We start from the raw sequence: 18,452 nt of genomic DNA on the forward strand, positions 1-18,452 counted from the left end.
CGCTTATAAGATATTAATATTGGCGTTTGTTGATATATGACATAAAGAGACAAAACTTTTCATGTCCTTGTTGGTAAGATGACTGTCACATTAGATGATGTGTCCGCGCTGCTACATTTATACAATTATGTTTAAATGAAACCCTAGACTTTGAAATAACTTTGAAAACTTTCATCGACCTATTAGGCAGGGGCTACACAAGGGGTATATTTGAGCTCAAGCAATGTCATGGTCCTTATGTAAGACTGCATAAGTTGAGAGGTCTACATAATGACTGTTTTGAGAACTAGCAGTGAGAGTGTGCCACACATGCCTACTTGTTGCATCTAGTTTTTGGATAAGAGTATCATATACATTTGTGTATCGTACTTGATGCTCTTCAAAGACCTGCAGATATGTGACAGATATGCTTAGGGAATTATTACACTTACCCACTTGTAAGAGTAGTTGGAAGATGCTAACTTTACAGAGATAAAACAATTAGTTGGATATTTTACTCTTTTACATGTACACACATATCTTACACTTCGATTTTCTTTATTGTACATGTATATCTTGCACTTCGATTTCCTTTATTGTTTCATTATTGAAAAATATTTTTACTTTTTTGTAGAGTTAAGTACATAAATACTCCATTGGGATGGGAAGTTGTCTAGTTACGATGAGGGTAACTCGAGCAACAAGTTTTTATGACTAGGAGACAAATTTCCAACCTACATGAGACCAGGGCACAATTGAATGCCTTGCCAAATGATGGGTGATCTAGACCCATATGAATCACATCATACTAGTCGTCCTCATCTTGAAATCAATATGTTCCTTGGTTATATAAGAGTGGGTGAGATTGTATATCCTCATTTGCCTGAACATGTGGTAAGGCAATTTGGGTAAGAACAACTTATTCCATGATCGCCAAATGTTATTTTATAAGCTAACTCAGCTACTATTGATAAGTGTTGGTTGTGCTTTCCCAAAAATGTGTCGATGAATGTCACAACCACGTCCTCTCCATTTGCACGTGTTGAATGTGCTTTCATCATTATGTATTCCTCTTCTTCCTCTTCTCATTAATAATGCTTGTGGATTCACAAACACAGGGTAGCCTCCCTCTTCAAATTATGTATCATTTTTTCTCTCAACCCATGGTTAGGCTCGTTTTGTTCTCACACTCTTCACCCACGTCCTATTTGTGGCCTTTGACATTGACAACTTCAAACAAACCATGAAGCTCCAAGACAACAACGTTATCCCAAATAACAAGACTATTGGAAGTCTAATGTTATGATTCTCCTTATAAACATAGGGTGTAAATTGCAAAATCACTGTTTATCTCATGTTAACTTGGATTAATTATGTCATTCAACAATTTTGCATAATGCTTAATGTAAAACTGCTCAGTGACATGATTGACTAGTTGCTTGATTGAAAAGAGTTTGTGTTGTGTGGTTTTGAAGAGAATTGTTTTGAAGAAGAGAGTGAAGAGATTGTTGTGTAAAAGAAGATTGAGAGAAGAAATAAAATGTGAATATTGTATGTTTATGTGATTGGTCCTGAGAGTGGAGAGGAAAATGATTAATCACATGACACATACAGAATGGAGAAGATTTATGAGTGAGATAAGTAGGAATGACAACGGATCGGGTCAGACACGAGTATTGCCTAACTGCAACTTGACCCGCAACCTGTTCGCTACTCGTATGGGTACTCACAAATACTCAAAAAAATTAAAAAAAAATATTTTATACATTTTAATAAAATTTAAATAAAATTACAAAAAATATAATATAATATAAATTAAAATTAAAATTTAACCTAAAAAAATATAAATTAATTTTATTTTTAATAAAATTTAATTTAAAAATATAAATTAAATTATTATTATTAATTTTTGTGGATGAGGAATACCACGGATCGCATAATCTAATATTCGCACCCGACCTGTCTAGAAATGAATATTAAAATACTTGTTACTCGTTACCTACAGATAATAAATATCTACGAATAGTAACTACTCGCTACAAATTTTATTCTCATCGTGAATTTTATCCACATGTACCAATACCCACATTTTTTTTTTCATCCCTAAAAATAAGTATAACACTTATAAGTGTGCAAACGAACCCGATCTTTGGGAAAGAGGGAGAGCATTAAAACACAAACTGGACTCCTAGTTCATTATGAAAAAGGGGGTGAATAAGAAAATACAGGGTCAGGAAGTAATTTATTGGGCTTTAGGTTATGGCCCATAATTAAGAAGTGGAGTGTTGAAGTGAGAAGGGTGTTTCATCCCACACTCTAACACTTCATCCTCCACATCCAACTTTTTCAAAAATTTATTATTAACCTTAGTAAATACTTTTTTTATTTTTTTTCTTTTTATTTAAAGTAATCTTACACTTCTTTAACTATGTACTTTTTTTAACAAAATTTTTAAAACTATCTTTTATTTATAATTTAATAATTATTTAATTTTAATTTAAAAACCTAATATTTTTTCATATTTTAATAATTATTAAAATTTAAATTTACATATTTTAATAATTATTAAAATTTAATTTTTTCATATTTAAATTAAATTATCATTAAATTTTAAACAGGAAATAAAATCATAAAAAAAGTCATTGGTATCCTATAACTATGTTATCGGATTTCCAATTCCGATGAAAGTTTTTAAAAATTTGTTTTTTATTTATACTTTATTAATTATTTAATATAATTAAAAAATTAATGTTATTTAATATATTTTATATTCAAATAACTATTAAAATATAATTTATATTATGGTTAAATATGTTTTTAGTCTTTAAATTATTGGTCGTTTCTGGTTTTAGTTCCTCTTTCAAAATAATGTACAATTTGATCTTCATTCTTTTCGAAACTTTGGTTTTAGTCCTCTAAAACTAACACCGTTAAAATTTAGTTGACGTGGCTAACGGTAGACTGACACACTATTTTTTTTTTCAGTGTTTCTCACCATTTCTTCTTCTCTCTCTTCCTTCCATCTTCCACCTAACTTCATCTTTCACAACAACTCCGATCACAAAGCTGACAACTTCTCAACCAAAGCTGACGGCCCATCTTTTGCATCTGGAAGGAAAAAATATGTACTAAATAAAATGTACGGAGTTAAAGAAGTGTAGGATCACTTTAAATAAAAAGAGAAAAAGTAAAAAATATATTTACTAAGATTAAAAAAAAATTTAAAAAGTTGAAAGTGTAGGATAAAATATTGGAAGTGTAAGATAAAACAACACTGTTATTTTAAATAGAAAGAGAGAAAGTAAAGAAAAGTATTTACTAAGGTTGAAAATAAATTTTTGAAAAAGTTAGAGTGTATGACGAAGGTGTTCGAGGTGCAGGATGAAACACCCAAGTGAGAATGGGTGTGAGAGTGAGCAAAAAGTTATTCTCCTTTTCTTTTATTTTAAAAGCTGGACAAAAATCGAAACGGGCCTATATTTTTTTTCTTTTGTTCTCTTTTTCTTCCCCTCTTTTTTCGTAAATTATCTGTTTCTTTCTATTTCTTCTCTTTTAAAAATTCGTTTATTATTATTATTATTTTCAATAAAAAGTAAATTTTCTAATTGTTTTATTTTCTTCTTATTTTTTTATTATCAACAGGAAATATATTTTCAAGATGGGAATAAAATTAAAACATGATAAGAGAATATATTTAATAATAGTAAATTTAACTATGAAGAGATTTAATATTATATTTGTAGTAAAAAAAAATTCAATTAAATTAAAACCTGATAAAAGAACGTCACGTACAAAAAAAACATACATATCGGCAAAGTCATCCACGAGGTGAGGTGTTTTTGGAACCAGATTTTTCGGATTGGCCATGATTTAAACTTACCGTTTAATATTTTTTTATATATTTTAGAATATATAATTTAGAATATAATTTTTTATATTTCATTATATATTTTGAAATATAAAATAAAAGTTGCCAATAATCTAGAATTTAAATATAATTCGAGTTATACATTCTAGAATATAAAATAAAAAAAATTCAAATAATATATTTTAAAATATAAATTTTACCTTTGGCACAATCTAAAATACAAGAATTTATGGGACGTAGAAAGAAATTTATAGAAGTGTAAGAAAAATCTGCCATATAATAGTAACTTCGTTTATTTGTTTGGCCCAATTAATATCAATTAAGATAAATAGGGTTATTATAAGATGTTAAATTATGTTAGTCAACATGATATGACATAGGTTTGAGTTTGTTAGGTTAAAAAAAATTACAAAAATACAAAACGGGAGTGTTTGACTCTATATTTCCAAATACTAGGTTTGATGAATATTATTATAATAATATTATTATTGATTATTATTATTTTTGTTCGTTTATGACTTTATTATCATATATTAAATTAGCATGTGTATTGTGTTTATTATTTTAATTGTGTTGAAAAATTAAAAAATTTAATGATAAATGAAACTAATAAAATATAAATAAAATTAATAAAATATATGTTTAACGTTGATAAATGAAAGGTATATAAAAGTTAAGAGGGTTAAATATGTTTTTAATCTCTGAACTATCAAGCGATTTTGGTTTTAGTCCCTATTCAGAACTTTGATGGTTTTTAGTCCTTATTGTTTTGAAACTCTGAGTAATAGTCCTTAAAATTGGACGGTGTTAAGTTTCAATGGATGTGGCAAACGACGTTGCCACGTGATCACTCATCTGCACTATTCTCTGTCTGCCACGTTGGATGCTTAAGTGTTTGAACTGAGATTAAGTTAGTTAACCACTTCGTGATCTTTTATAAATCAGATTTGAAGAAGTTGGGTTCTTCTTCGTGGCTGCAGCTGGTTGCTGTTACAGTAAACTCGACCAGACATAAATCAGTTTGAACATTTTTCAAAAGCAAACTCAAGCACAAATACAGAGGCACTCAGTCTCACCAAAATCTAAAAGAGAGGAATGAGAAAGACAAAAATTAGATCTTACATCAAACTTACTATTACAGTAAACTCGACCAGGCATAAATCAGTTTTCACAGTAAATTTTTCAAACGCAAACTCAAGCACAAATACAGAGGCACTCGATCTCACCAAAATCTAAAAGACGGGAATGAGTAACACATCAGATACAACCTACCAATCCATTATCTCGTTACTATTGTTGGTTTGGAGGGTTTGGGGAAGGAGGCATGCCAGGTCGAGGAGGACCAAACACCGAAACACCGTTGCCAGGTGGTGGGGGCATGCCGGGGCGAGGTGGAGGAGGTGCGCAGAGGAGCCGAAGGTCCTCTCACCATCTGTCCCGGAGGAGGAGGTCTCATGGGGAGCTGTCCAAACTACGAGGGAGGAACAGAGAACTAAGGTGGACCGCCACCAGGTCTTGGAGGAACAAATTGTTCGGGTGGCATCGGAGGAGGCGGACCCCTGGCCATGGGGGGAGGAGCGAATTGCCCTAGCATCTGCCCCGGTGGACACATAACCGGCGGACCGCCAGGATACGGCGGCGCATTGAGCTGCGATGGACGCGAGAACTGCGGCTGCATCATGCCCGGGGCAGGGCCGCCAACGCCGCAAACTGGACCGGTGAGACCAGGTTGGGCCTGGACAACGGGAGTGGGAGGAATGCCCCTTCCGGCAGTACGACCGATGTCGGGGCCGGCGAGTGCGGCGGCATCGACGACCTTTGAGCGGGACTCTTCCGGCGGAGGTGGTCCCTCGACGGTCATGGAGATGACTTCCTCGCCGCGGAGGAGTACAAGACCGAACGTGCGGCGGTCCTCACGGTCACGAAGAAGAACCCAACTTCTTCAAATCTGATTTATAAAAGATCACGACGAAATGGTTAACTAACTTAATCTCAGTTCAAACACTTAAACATCCAACGTGGCAAATAGAGAATAGAACAGATCAGTGATCACGTGGCAACGCCGTTTGCCACATCCACTGAAACTTAACACCGTCCAATTTTAAGGACTATTACTTAGAGTTTCAAAACAATAAGGACTAAAAACCATCAAAGTTCTGAGTAGGGACTAAAACCAAAATCGCTTGATAGTTCAGAAACTAAAAACATATTTAACCCAAGTTAATATTATCAAAAATACTATATTGGGCAGGAAAATCGGGAGAAGTATCGAATCTAGAAATCCGATTCTCCATTAAATTATTTTTAAATATTTTATTATATTATTTCTAAGGTTTAATTAGGTAATTTGTATAAATTAATTTAATTTATGAAAAAAATAAATTTAGTTAAAATTGATAAATTTATTTGAAAATGATATGAAAAATTTTAATTTTTTTAAAGTAGTGTTAAGTATTATTATAATTTAAAATAAATATTAAATATTTACAAACGAAATTATTTAATTCATAATCAATTTAATTAATTCAAATATTTATATATTTATAAAATTCTAATATTTTTGTAATTATATATGTTAAAATTATAAAAACAAGATATTTTGATGGAGATCGAGAATCTTAAGTCAAAGAATCTGATTAAAAGATATTAAAAATTAATCATGTCTTAATGAAGGATATTATAGGTGTTTCAGAAAATTTTGGAGATATGAAATCCTTAAAATACATGGTAAAACATCTTAGGTATTGGAAGATTGTTCCCTCCACCATCACAACCTTCTTCTTGCACCTCCTCAATTTATTTATTTTCCAAAAATATCATTAGGTTAATTTTTTTTACTTTTACCTTTAACTTTTTATGATTTTAATTAAAAACTCTAGTTCTTTACCCTCATTCCAGCACACCCACGCACCCCTTCTTCTCCATCTTTTTTCCATTTCCGTCACCCACCCCCTCCTTCCCTCTTCTCCTTCTTTTTCCCATTTCCGTCATCTTAGACAAGGTATCTGCACAAGCCGCTTAAAGCTGAACCAACTTCTTTGCCAAAACCGGAATACCAATAACGGACTTGTCAATGTTGGATAAAAGCTTGTGTGTCTTGAATAATTTGGCTTCTTCTTCACGAGCTTCTTCGTAGGACTCATCTCCAATGCGATTTCTTACACATACATAGCCATGACTGATGTTCACATCATCCGCATTTACCTTACCACACAGTCCCTCCGGGAACATATCAACTTTTGTGACAACAGCAAGAGTCCTCGCTCCCGTTTTGTCAACACTATGTGACATCCTAATGGACTCACAAGTTGAGAAATCAACAATGACAGATAAAACATTGAGAATAATGCTTTCCTCATGCTTTATATACTCCATAATAGTATTCACAACCTGGTCATATATATCCAAAGGTTGACCTTGAATAGGCACTCGCGTAATGCCGGGAAGATCGATCATGGTGAGATCAAGAACATCATTCTTCTTCACGACAAGAGTTAATGGGGTGTTCAAAATTCCTTTCCAACAGCCGGCAAGTTCATCTGTCACAGAACAAATGGCTTCAGAGACGTGAGCCTCATCCATGGGCACATGTTTGTCATTATACTCCAACTCCAACTCTGGTTTAGGAAGCGAGTGGTTTTGGAGCCTCATGACCAAGGGTACCCTTGTGCTGATACCTTGTCCACGGTGACGAAAATGGAAAAGAGAAGGAGAAGAGGAGGGGTGGGTGGGAGTGAGAGTAGGTGACGAAAATGGGAAAGAGAAGGAGAAGAGAGGAGGAGGTGAGGGGGTGGATGTGCTGTGCGCGGAAGAGAGGATAAGGAATTAGAGTTTTTAATTAAAAGTATAAAAAGTTAAGTGTAAAAATAAATAAAAAAATTAACCTAAAGATACTTTTGAAAAATAAATAAATTGAAGAGATGCAAGAAGGCTGTGATGACAGTGAAGGGAGCAATCCTCTACATATTGAAAGTCGGACTCATCAACAACTCAATTTAAGAAAATGGACTTAAAAATATGGATCGTGATATTTTAACAACAAAATTTTAACACATTTTTAACAACGCCAGGTGTCAGTAGTGCATTGGTCCAATTTTTTTTCTTTTATTTATGAAATTGTGACATCGAAATTGATGAGAGCTTCAGAAAATTTGGAATTCCAAATATACTCCTTGCCCTATTTCATTAAAAATCACCGTTCTCTTTCTTCCTTCTCGTTCATCATCTTCGTTCTAGCTCCCTCTTTTGGTTTTCGATCTCCCTCTTCCTTGTGGTTGTCGCTCTTCCTTGTTGTTTTCCTTTTACGTTTTTGTTACATATCTTCGTTTTGGTCAATGTCGTCCTCTTTGTTGAGTGTATTGTGCAAAATGGCAAGTTCCGGTAACCATGGTCCTTCGACGAGCAAGGTAAATGCATTCTTCCTTCATTTTGTACATTGCGTTTTCGGTTTGGATTTTGGGTTTTCCTTGTTAAATTTTTTGTTGTTTTTGTTTTAGGGCTTTTATGTTTTGGTTATTTTGTTTGTTGTTGATGCAGTTGAGGGTTAGTCACTCCTTTTTAACAAAGTATATTTCTACTTTGAACGAGCATTTGACAGAGGAGCACCGGTCACTGATTGCGGAGATGGTGGACAAAGTGTTTTATGTGAAGAACCATCCATGAACATTGGATTTTTTTTCCCCGAAGGCATGTCCACCAATCCACCTCCAATGAAGACTTACGTGAGGATAAGGTCACGAAGGCGTTACAAGAGCAGAGTGGTTAGGACTCCTTACACTCGATTTCTTAGAATAAAATATAAGTTATATTTGTATAGATTTCTTAAGAGAAAGTAATACAAAATTGTACATAGATGAACAAATGTTTGTAATTTGGAATATATTTTGTTCAATGTTAAGAGAAAGTAATACAAAATTGTACATATTATTAATGTTAATTGAATTTCCTTTGTTATTGTCATTGTGAAATATGGTTTTGTTTGAATTGTTAATGAATAAAGTTGCCACTTTGATTAGTACTGATATATTTGATGGAGGAATGAAACAATGCTTGTGAATGATGAAGTTAGGTGAAGTCCTGGAACTTCTACACCAGAAAACACGGTTGTAATCGATTATAACTCATTGGTAAACGATTACACAAGATTTGTACAGAAACTTGTACTGCAGGAGTTAGCTGTGCTAACCTAGGTGACCATAGTAAAAAATTTTAATTTTTTGGCATAAATCAACTGGTTTTCACTTGATTTTAGTGTTTGAGTGTGAGTATAGGCTGGAAAGTCATGTTTGGGCACCTCATAATTGAGGAAATGAACAATGATTATGAGATGAACAACTTAGATGAAGTCTTGAAACTTCTGCACCAAAAAATACACTTGTAATCATTTACAGATGCTTGGTAAACGATTACACGAACAAAATCAAAGATTTGTACAGAAACTTGTACTGCAGGAGTCAATTGTGGTAACCTAGGTGACCATAATCAAAATTTTTAATTTTTTGGCATAAATCAACTGGTTTTCACTTGATTTTAGTGTTTGAGTGTGAGTATAGGTTGGAAAGTCATGTTTGGGAACTCCATGATTGAGGAAATGAATAATGTTTATGAGATGAACAACTTAGATGAAGTCTTGAAACTTCTGCACCAAAAAATACACTTGTAATCGTTTACAGATGTTTGGTAAACGATTACATGAACAAAATCCAGGATTTGTACAAAAACTTGTACTGGAGGAGTCAGTTGTGGTAACCTAGGTGATCATAGTCAAAATATTTAATTTTTTGGCAAAAATTCACTGATTTTCACTTGATTTTAGTGTTTAAGTGTGAGTAGAGGCTGGAAAGTTATGTTTGGGCACCCAGTATTCACAAAAGTAATAATGTTTTATAGTCGATTTTTTTGTTCAAAAGTCATGTTTTGGCACTCCATGATGGAGGAAAGAAACAATGTTTATGAGATGAGCAACTTGGGTGAGATAACATGCTGTCAACTTTGACCTTTGCTAGTTATTTTACTGATAACTTTTCCCACCGACCTCCAAATGATGTGATTCTTTTTTTATGAGAAACTAGACTCAAAAATCTTTCCAATGACTACTAATTTGTAATTTTTGGAAATCTGAATTGGTACAGTTTATTCTTTCAAGTTAGCGTTTCATATATTCTTGTCAACTCTGACCTTTGCTTGTTCTTTTGCTCATAACTTTCTTCACCGAATTCCAAATGAGTTGATTCTTGTTTTGTTGGAATCTAGACTCAAAGACCTTTCAAATTATTCCTTGGAAATCAAGTTTACACCTTTTTTGACACTGTAATCGATTACAAGGACACTGTAAACGATTATACGAAAAAAAATCTGGTTTTGTACAAAAACTTGTGCTGTAAGAACTAGTTGTGGGAACACAGGTAGCCAAAGACATTTTATGTTATTTTTCCATATTTCTTCAGTTGATGAGAGTTGCTTTTAGTGTTTAAGTGTGAGTAGAGGGAGGAAACTAGGGTTTGGGCAGTTCATGGTGAAGGAAAGACCCAATGTTGGTGTCAAGACCAAGTTGGTTCAAGTGTTGAAACAAGTGCATGCCATTTTGTGTCTTGTAATCAATTACAAGAGCCTTGTAAGCGATTACACGAACAAAAGTCTAGTTTTGTAAAAAAAATTGTGCTGCAGGAGCCACCTGTGCGCACATAAGTAGCCAAAGGCAATTTGAGTGAGATAACATGCTGTCAACTTTGACCTTTACTGGCTATTTTAATCATAACTTTTCACACCGACCTCCAAATGATGTGATTCTTTTTTATTAGAAACTAGACTCAAAAAGCTTTCCAATGATTACTAATTTGTAATTTTTGGACATCTGAGTTGGTACAGTTTATTCTTTCAAGTTAGTGTTTCATATATTCTTGCCAACTCTGACCTTCGCTTGTTCTTTTGCTCATAACTTTCTTCACCGAACTCCAAATGAGTTGATTCTTATTTTGTTGGAATCTAGACTCAAAGACCTTTAAAATTATGTCATGGTAATCAAGTTTAGGCCTTTTTTGCCATTGTAATCGATTACAAGGACCCTGTAAACAATTACCACAGTGTTTTTTCTGCAGATTAGCTCTGCACTTGTCCAACTTGGTCCCCTAAGTAAGAACGGCTTCTTCTCCACTTCTTGGGGTCACCTCCCATCACTTTCCACTCTCTACCACCACTGAAACACCAACACCAAGTAAATACAAGTGGACTTGTGCCTGAAAGTAACAATTTTTGCCAATGATCACCCATGACATCACAACTGACTACTTCAGTTCAACTTTCTATACAAAACAATGATTTCTCTCATGTAATCGTTTACCAGGCCACTGTAAACGATTACCAGAGTGTTTTTTTTTATAGATTAGCCATGCACTTCTCCAACTTGGTCCCTTCAGTAAGAATGGCTTCTTCCCCACTTCTTGGGGTCACCTCCCATCACCTACCACCCTCTACCACCAGTCAAACACCAACACCAAGTAAATACAAGTGGACTTGTGCTTTAAATTAACAGTTTTTGTCAATGATCACCCAGGACACCACAACTGACTACTTCAGTTCAACTTTTTGTACAAAACAGTGATTTCTCTCGTGTAATCGTTTACGAGGCCACTGTAAACGATTACGACAATGTTTTTTCTGCAGATTAGCTCTACACTTGTCCAACTTGGTCCCCTCAATAAGAATGACTTCTTCCCCACTTTTTGGGGTCATCGAACATAACCTCCCAACTAGTAATGACCCTTAAATTCACTTGTATAGTTTTTTGGTCAACAAATTCCACAACTTATATTCATTTATGAAACCATTGCCTACATTTTAAATACTTATTAATATTCTGCGTTCTTTTTTCAATATAACATCTTTATTCATTATAACACACACAACGTAAAAAGAATTAAACTCATGACACCCAAACCGCCACTAGACTTCGAATCAGAAAAAAGATACAAGAATAGGGTTAGAACGACTGAGAAGATAGAGGTTAGATCGAGAGAGAAGATAAAAGGGATGAAAGAAGTGTAGAGGTGAGAGCGAAAAAACGAAAACGAAAACCGCGAAACCAAAATTGTTAAACTTGTAAACTTTTCTTCCAGTTTTGCCCTTAGTCTGATAATATCTCTCTATTTTCTTTTTATTAAATTTGGTCAATGCAAAGACGCCACCTGACGTTGTCAAATTGTTGACAAATACATAACATTTTCCTAAAAATATATATACGGTCCAAAGTTATGCTGTCCAACTGTCTTTGTTTTTTCTTCCAATAAAGCTTTTTCAAATTAAATCTTTCAACTCCTGCACTCTTTGCACTCTTTTCTCCCTCTGTTATAGAATTCTCAATTTTTTTACTACCATTTGTAATTATTATTTAATATGCATATTGTTGTAATATTTATAATTATTATTTATATGACTTATACACACATATATATAATTGGTTTTAGTTAGTTTTAATGTTAGAAAATAAATTAAAGAAAAAAATTAATTAAAAATGTACATTTTTTTTCCAAATTCAATGAACTGGTCTATTTAAGCTATCAACAATTGTCTAGATTAGTGTCTTTCTTTTAAAGTTCATGGATCAGTGAATGAGATTAGATTAAACTATGTAAACCGTATTGAACCAGACCGAATAAAAGATGACATAAATATTTTCAAGTAAATCAATGTTTGGATCATGCAAGATCATAACATACACTTATTTTCACCATTATTTAGCCAGTGGGTGATATCACAATAAATAGCCTAAGGTTGAAGAACATGGTGTGTTCCAAAACCCAACCAATACAAGTCAAAGACATTTTTCTAAAAAGAAAAAAAAACATCCTCTGCATCAATCACTCTCTTTCCCCTCTTGTTTGAAATCTTGGGGTCAACTTTGTTCCTTTCTACCACCACATAACAACAACATGTAACAATCACAACCTGAACCTAATTTACAAGCCAAGAGAGAAAGGAAAGCCCGTAGAGTCCAACCAGCTAGAGCCTCCAATGAAGCTTCCAGGGGTAAAAGCCCGGGCTTCAGCAGCATCAGTTATAACTTCGAACCCTTTCCAAGAGACCCTATTGGAGGTTCCAGCACCAGGCCCAGTGTTCTGATATTCCCTATAGACCAAAGTGCTCAATGCAAAGTTGCCACTCCACTCATGCCACCCAACAGGGTCAATCACATCACTGATACTACTCTGCATGATCACAGTTCTTGAATACTCCTTCCATGGTCTCCCAAGATAGGTCTTGAAACTCTTCTTCACAGACTCCAAATCTGAAGTTGCACCAATCCTACACTTCTGGATCACAATGCCAGTGTTTTGGTTAGGGTCTACCCTTCCTTGGGCCGTCACCATGTTCTTCTGACCCGAGTCCGGACGCCTGGCATGGATGTCACAGTCTTGAAACACCACTGCAGAGTTACCAAAGATGAAATCCACTGTCCCTGCAATGAGACACTTGACAAAGAATTGACGGTTGTTGTGGACATAGAGAGTGTCTTGGTATGCTAAGATGTCACAGTTGTAAAATGCTGATAGGTCCCCTCCTACTCTTAGAGCCACTGCTTGGTGCTTTGAGGGTCCTGCTGTGTTTTGGAATGTTATGTCCCTAGCTAGGAAATTTTCACCCACCACAGCTGCAACACCAAAACAAACAAAAAGTTACTTCCAAATTGACTACACAAAATGAACCAAACATGGAAATATAACAATATGGGTCCAACCATTTCTTACTTTTTAGACCCTACGGTTGCGTGTGAGGTGTGTATTCACCTTTATTATATATTTTCAAGCCTCAATAATCAACTTGATTTGAATTCCTTGATCTATCATAATCAGTGTTATATAGTCTATAGTTTCTCCTCTTTAACGGTGAATTTGAAGTGTGAAATATGGTGGGTTTATTGATGGAGAAAATTCACCAGAGAGACACAATACTAAGGTGTAAATCCAACTACATAAGAGATTAAAATCATTCTCAACTCAAAACTTTAATACAGTCAATTTATAGGTTTTTATTCTTATATAGTATTCTATTTTCTCATTTTTTCCGTGTTAAAATAAAAATAAAGTACCGCATTGGATAAAATATATGAACGTGAATTTATATGCACATACTTATAATAATAATAAAAGAACTTTTGAAGTGATACAAAAAAAGTAAAATTTTGAAGACTTATACTCAGCAAAATCTCTATCTAGATATGCTCATTTTCTTTCTTGAAACATATTTATACAAAATAATTAATCTAATATTATTTAACCATGCAATTAAAACAAGAGATACCATGAATAGACTATATGATTGAATGGTTTTGTCCAAACGAAAGACATATCTAGTGGTAACTTGTAAGTACAAAAGTGAGACTTGAATTGCATGCTTCTCTTGGGGCATGTGGGTACAAATAAAAGCTTACAGGTACGACATATATATGACAGACTTAGGGAAATGTTATTCAATTAAGCTAAGATGAGGCATAATACAAAATAAGATGCGACATGTGCAAGTTGGATTTTACTAACAATTAAACGAATATAGATCACAGGATAATGACAGGTTAGCTGAACATGTTAAGGAAAAGGAAACGGGTGCTTAGATTGTGCATTAAGGGGTTATATATTATATTAGTAAAAAGCATTATTTTTAATTAGAGCTAAAATTTTGATTCTATAATAAATATAACAAAAAAAGTTCATAGCATATTATTAAAATTAATCAGAGAACAGCATCATGCGTGAATGTTGGTGGCATCAAATTCAGGCTATAAAGTGGAAAAGGGAAATGCCGAGAAAGACAGGACAACAACAATGGCATATATAAAGCCAAAGTTAAATAAATTTGCTGATAAAAAAAAGTTAAATAAATTTTGTCTAGCTGTATTCCAATCCTTTCTCCTACAAGCTAACATACTTTTCCTCTTAGCTGGAGTAGTTTTCCCACTTATAAAAAAAAAAAGAAAATTCAAAAGAATTTTTTATACAAACTAAAATGCTTTTCTTGTATAAATGTTGAAAGAGTTTTTTTAGATAATTTAAAAAAAAAAATTAACTCGTTTATAAGTTAATTTTAATTTATAGAAAAGTTTACTTCATCATTTTTTTCTTAAAACATTTTATAGAGAAATGCTCCTAACATGTATAACTATAGTGACTTTTGAAAAACATGTTTAACTTTTATAAAAAGAAAAAGTGTAAACCTTTTTTTATATTAAAGAAACTTTATCCTCTTAGAAAGCAAAATATAAACACTGGTAGAAAGAATATAGTGTCTCTTTCAGTCGGGGAATCCATAGTGAAAGTGGGACAACACATAGATTGGTGAATTGAATATCGTCAGAGGAAAAATATTTGTTTTGAATTATGTAATTTATTTGAGAAATATAAAACTAACCTTCTATAAACACAACATTTACGTAATTTTCTAATCTTCTAATTTTCTTTTCAATCATATTTTCCAGTGTACGACAGCACACAGAAACCTTGAAAATTGACAAGCCGAAGAAGAAAGATGTATTCAAAATGATTTTGAAACAGACATGAGAATTAAATAAAAACATAGAATGGCAGAAAAGCACGAGCACAAGACAACAAAAAGAACAGTTTCCTTGCTGAGAATGGAGACCAACTCATGTGGGTGCTGACTGTATTTATTGAAAATGATTGTTGAATTTGAAGCAATAGGTTTGTAAATCATTGTTATGGTGAAAAGTTAGGATCACACTGCGATCCGACCCGGAATTATTGTTCTTGCTGTCTCCTTTTGGGACCTTAATATCCCGAAATCATAGGAGTTAACATTGTTTATTTATGTTGTCGTTGCTCTAACCATATTCTACACCAATCATCTCACTAACAACTCATTCTCTCCAGAAAAAGAGATTAACAACATTTTAATTTTTCCACTTAATTTTCTGACAGATGCACGCTACAGTAAAATGTAGAAAACTTTTGTATTAGTTGTCGCTTGTCAGAAACTTCGGCGTTCTTTCAATGTCACATTAAAACAAAAATGTCAAAGCATTTTCTGAAAACAACACGTGCACAGCATTTTTTAGAAGCAAATTACATGACTGCATAAATATACTAACATAACACAATGAGTTAAACAAACACGCCAAGGATGAAATGAAAGAGATTTTACGATCTTATCGAATATCAAATATCTTTTGTGACCACGCCTTTTTACAAATGGTAGGGTCCTGAATTAAAAAGCGACATTACCGTTATACCCATCTTATTGTATACTTAGATTTTGAAGAAAGAAGTAAGAAAGTTGAATTTTTTATTCACTGTTAGAGATTTATTTGTAGTTCTCATAGTTACAGTAATGGTGTTAAATGTTATGGACTTGTGGGATTGTTTGTTTAATATGGTTAGAAAAATGAAAATGCTGATGAATGAAGGATAGATAAACTCACCGACGGTGGCAGAGTGGAAGGTGGTGCTACCGTCGACGACGTTTCTGCTGGCGGTGATGATGGTGGTGGTTCTTCCATCACCCAAGAACATGATGTTGGTCTTCTTCTTTGGAACTTCTACATTTTCTTTGTAAACTCCAGCCTTTATCCTTATAACAAATCTTTTACTACTCTTCAACGGAGCCGCGTCCACTGCCTCCGACACCGTCTTAAAGTTCCCACTGCCGTCCGCAGCCACCACCACATCGGCCTTCACTGTCGTTGCCTGAAGCAGCCTCCTGTCGGTAGCAGAAATCCACTCCGGCCAGACAACACCAGCATTGCTCTCCTCGGCCAAGAGCTTTCTATTTTGGCCAACGTTGTTGTCTCGGAGCTTCGTGCTCTGTTCGAAGTTGGCAATGTCGGTGTCGGTCATGTTCTTGGTCATGGCCAGTGCGTTGCTGCACATGTGTTCCACGTGCACCTGGCCTTTTTCCAGAGCCTTCCGGATGCGCTTATCGGCGTCCTCGTGCGAGAAGCCGTCGAGGCACGTGACCTGGTTGGTGATGGCGGCGCTGATTAAGGTTTTCAGATCGTCGGCGTGCTGGTACAGTGTTTTCTTGTTGGGGTAGAGCTCGAGATCGCGCTTAGCCTCTTTCAGCTCGTCGAGGGTCTCGTCAATGGTTTCGAGACAATCGTGGAGCGCGGTTTTCTCGCGCTTCGTTAGGCCGTGCTTGGTGGTGAGCTTCTTCACGGTGAAGTAGTTGTGCTCCACGGCGCGCGTGGTGATGTCGAGGGAGAGTTTAATGACGTCACGGTGAGAGGTTACTTTGTGAGTGACGTTGGGTTCTGAAGCCACAGCAGAGAAGCAGAGTTCTGGGTAGAATGTAGAACTACACGCGCTCTTAAGAATCGCGTGGGACTGGTGGGAGAGGGACAGAGAGCTGCTGCTGCTACCGTCGGACTTTTGATTTTTGTTTTTCACTCCAGCGACAATGGCCGCTACGGAGGCTGCCACCAGGAGGGTGGCGAAAAGAGTGAGGAAAAGCTTCTTCTTGTAGAAAGATTTTTTAGAGAGAGAAGTGTGGTTACCGGAATCTGAGATTCCGGTGTAGGGAAGTTTTGGGTTAGTCATGGCTTAGTTTGATAGTAAGAAAGAGAGAGATGGAGGAGGTGCCCAGAGACACTGGAAGAACAATCACTTATAACGTTGGATTAGAGTTACTATTTAGATTTTTTTTAATTGAAATTTCATTACTAATTAACATTTACCATCCCATTTTTGGATATAAAAAAACACAATTTGGAAGATAAAGGTCTTAATTTAATTTGAACATAAACTATGTTTTTTTTAATTAATGATAAAAATAAAGTTAATAGAATCATGATCTTAATTTAATTACATTTGCATCATTATGCCTATTTGAGAGGTTATTATTCTCGTGTAATTTTTTTGTGTAATTTTTTTATTCTGTTTATCTGTAAAGCTTTAAAGCAACACAAGTTGCAATACTTAATCTGCCTCTTTTCACTTTTTCTATTTAGTTAATCCAACTAATAATTGTCATTAACAATATATTGCTTCTTTTTTCATTTTTTTTTTCTTTATTTTTTTCCTTTCCATCTTTTTGATATTATAATTGACGACAGTGAGTATTAAATTAGTCTATCAGCACGTTTTCGAATAAGTTTGCTTTCTTAATCGTGAATAATCCAAACAATTTAAATATTTTTTGTACTTTCAATTTTAATAATACAATTTGTAGCCTATGGATACATCGTTTATTTTATATTTAACTCATAATGTTCCACCACTATTTAAGGTAACCATATCCAAAATTCATTAAACCAAAATTTAGTGAAGTAATATATAAACTCAATTTTTGTGATATATATAGTTGGCAAAGACAGTTCCATAAGACCATGAGAATAATCCAACATCATAGAATCCTAATTTTCAATTAATGAGAAATTCAATCCATATTTTACATATTTTATTTCAATTATATCAGTGATTAAGGTGTAATTTTTCTCTCTCAAATAAACCCATTAAAAAAGAAATCTTTCCAAAAAAATCCACTCTCCTCTTAATTTTCAAACTAAACTCATTATTTACTAATAAATAAAAAAATGAATGTATAAACTTGACCGTCACATTAAATAAATTCACTGTGTTTTTATATTTGTCTTTTACCTTAA

General features: G+C 34.2%; 2 protein-coding genes and 1 pseudogene across 2 annotated transcripts; all 3 read right to left on the reverse strand.

Annotated features, from left to right (window-relative positions):
* Positions 1-5,137: 5,137 nt before the first annotated feature.
* LOC108346405 (uncharacterized) lies at positions 5,138-6,838 on the reverse strand (annotated as a pseudogene).
* Positions 6,839-6,865: 27 nt separating this feature from the next.
* Positions 6,866-7,498, reverse strand: LOC108346404 (putative dynamin-related protein 4A). The gene has a single exon (XM_017585488.1). The coding sequence runs from the start codon at positions 7,496-7,498 to the stop codon at positions 6,866-6,868; it is 633 nt and encodes a 210-aa protein (XP_017440977.1).
* A 4,985-nt stretch (positions 7,499-12,483) lies between these two features.
* Positions 12,484-17,517, reverse strand: LOC108347495 (pectinesterase). Its single transcript, XM_052868489.1, has 2 exons — positions 16,275-17,517; positions 12,484-13,493 (listed from the first exon to the last, which is right to left on the reverse strand). Exons 1-2 carry the CDS (start codon positions 17,386-17,388, stop codon positions 12,802-12,804), a joined length of 1,806 nt encoding a protein of 601 aa, XP_052724449.1. The 5' UTR covers positions 17,389-17,517; the 3' UTR covers positions 12,484-12,801.
* Positions 17,518-18,452: the final 935 nt, after the last annotated feature.

Source organism: Vigna angularis, chromosome 9 (genome assembly GCF_016808095.1).
Source record: "Vigna angularis cultivar LongXiaoDou No.4 chromosome 9, ASM1680809v1, whole genome shotgun sequence".
Classification (NCBI taxonomy): domain Eukaryota; kingdom Viridiplantae; phylum Streptophyta; class Magnoliopsida; order Fabales; family Fabaceae; genus Vigna; species Vigna angularis.

Excerpts from the sequence above, each read along its gene's own strand:
- LOC108346404 (XM_017585488.1), bottom strand. The coding sequence starts at position 7,498 with ATGAGGCTCCAAAACCACTCGCTTCCTAAACCAGAGTTGGAGTTGGAG.
- LOC108347495 (XM_052868489.1), bottom strand. The coding sequence starts at position 17,388 with ATGACTAACCCAAAACTTCCCTACACCGGAATCTCAGATTCCGGTAAC. Across the intron at positions 13,494-16,274 it reads CTTCCACTCTGCCACCGTCG|CTGTGGTGGGTGAAAATTTC; the intron begins GTGAGTTTATCT and ends TTGGTGTTGCAG.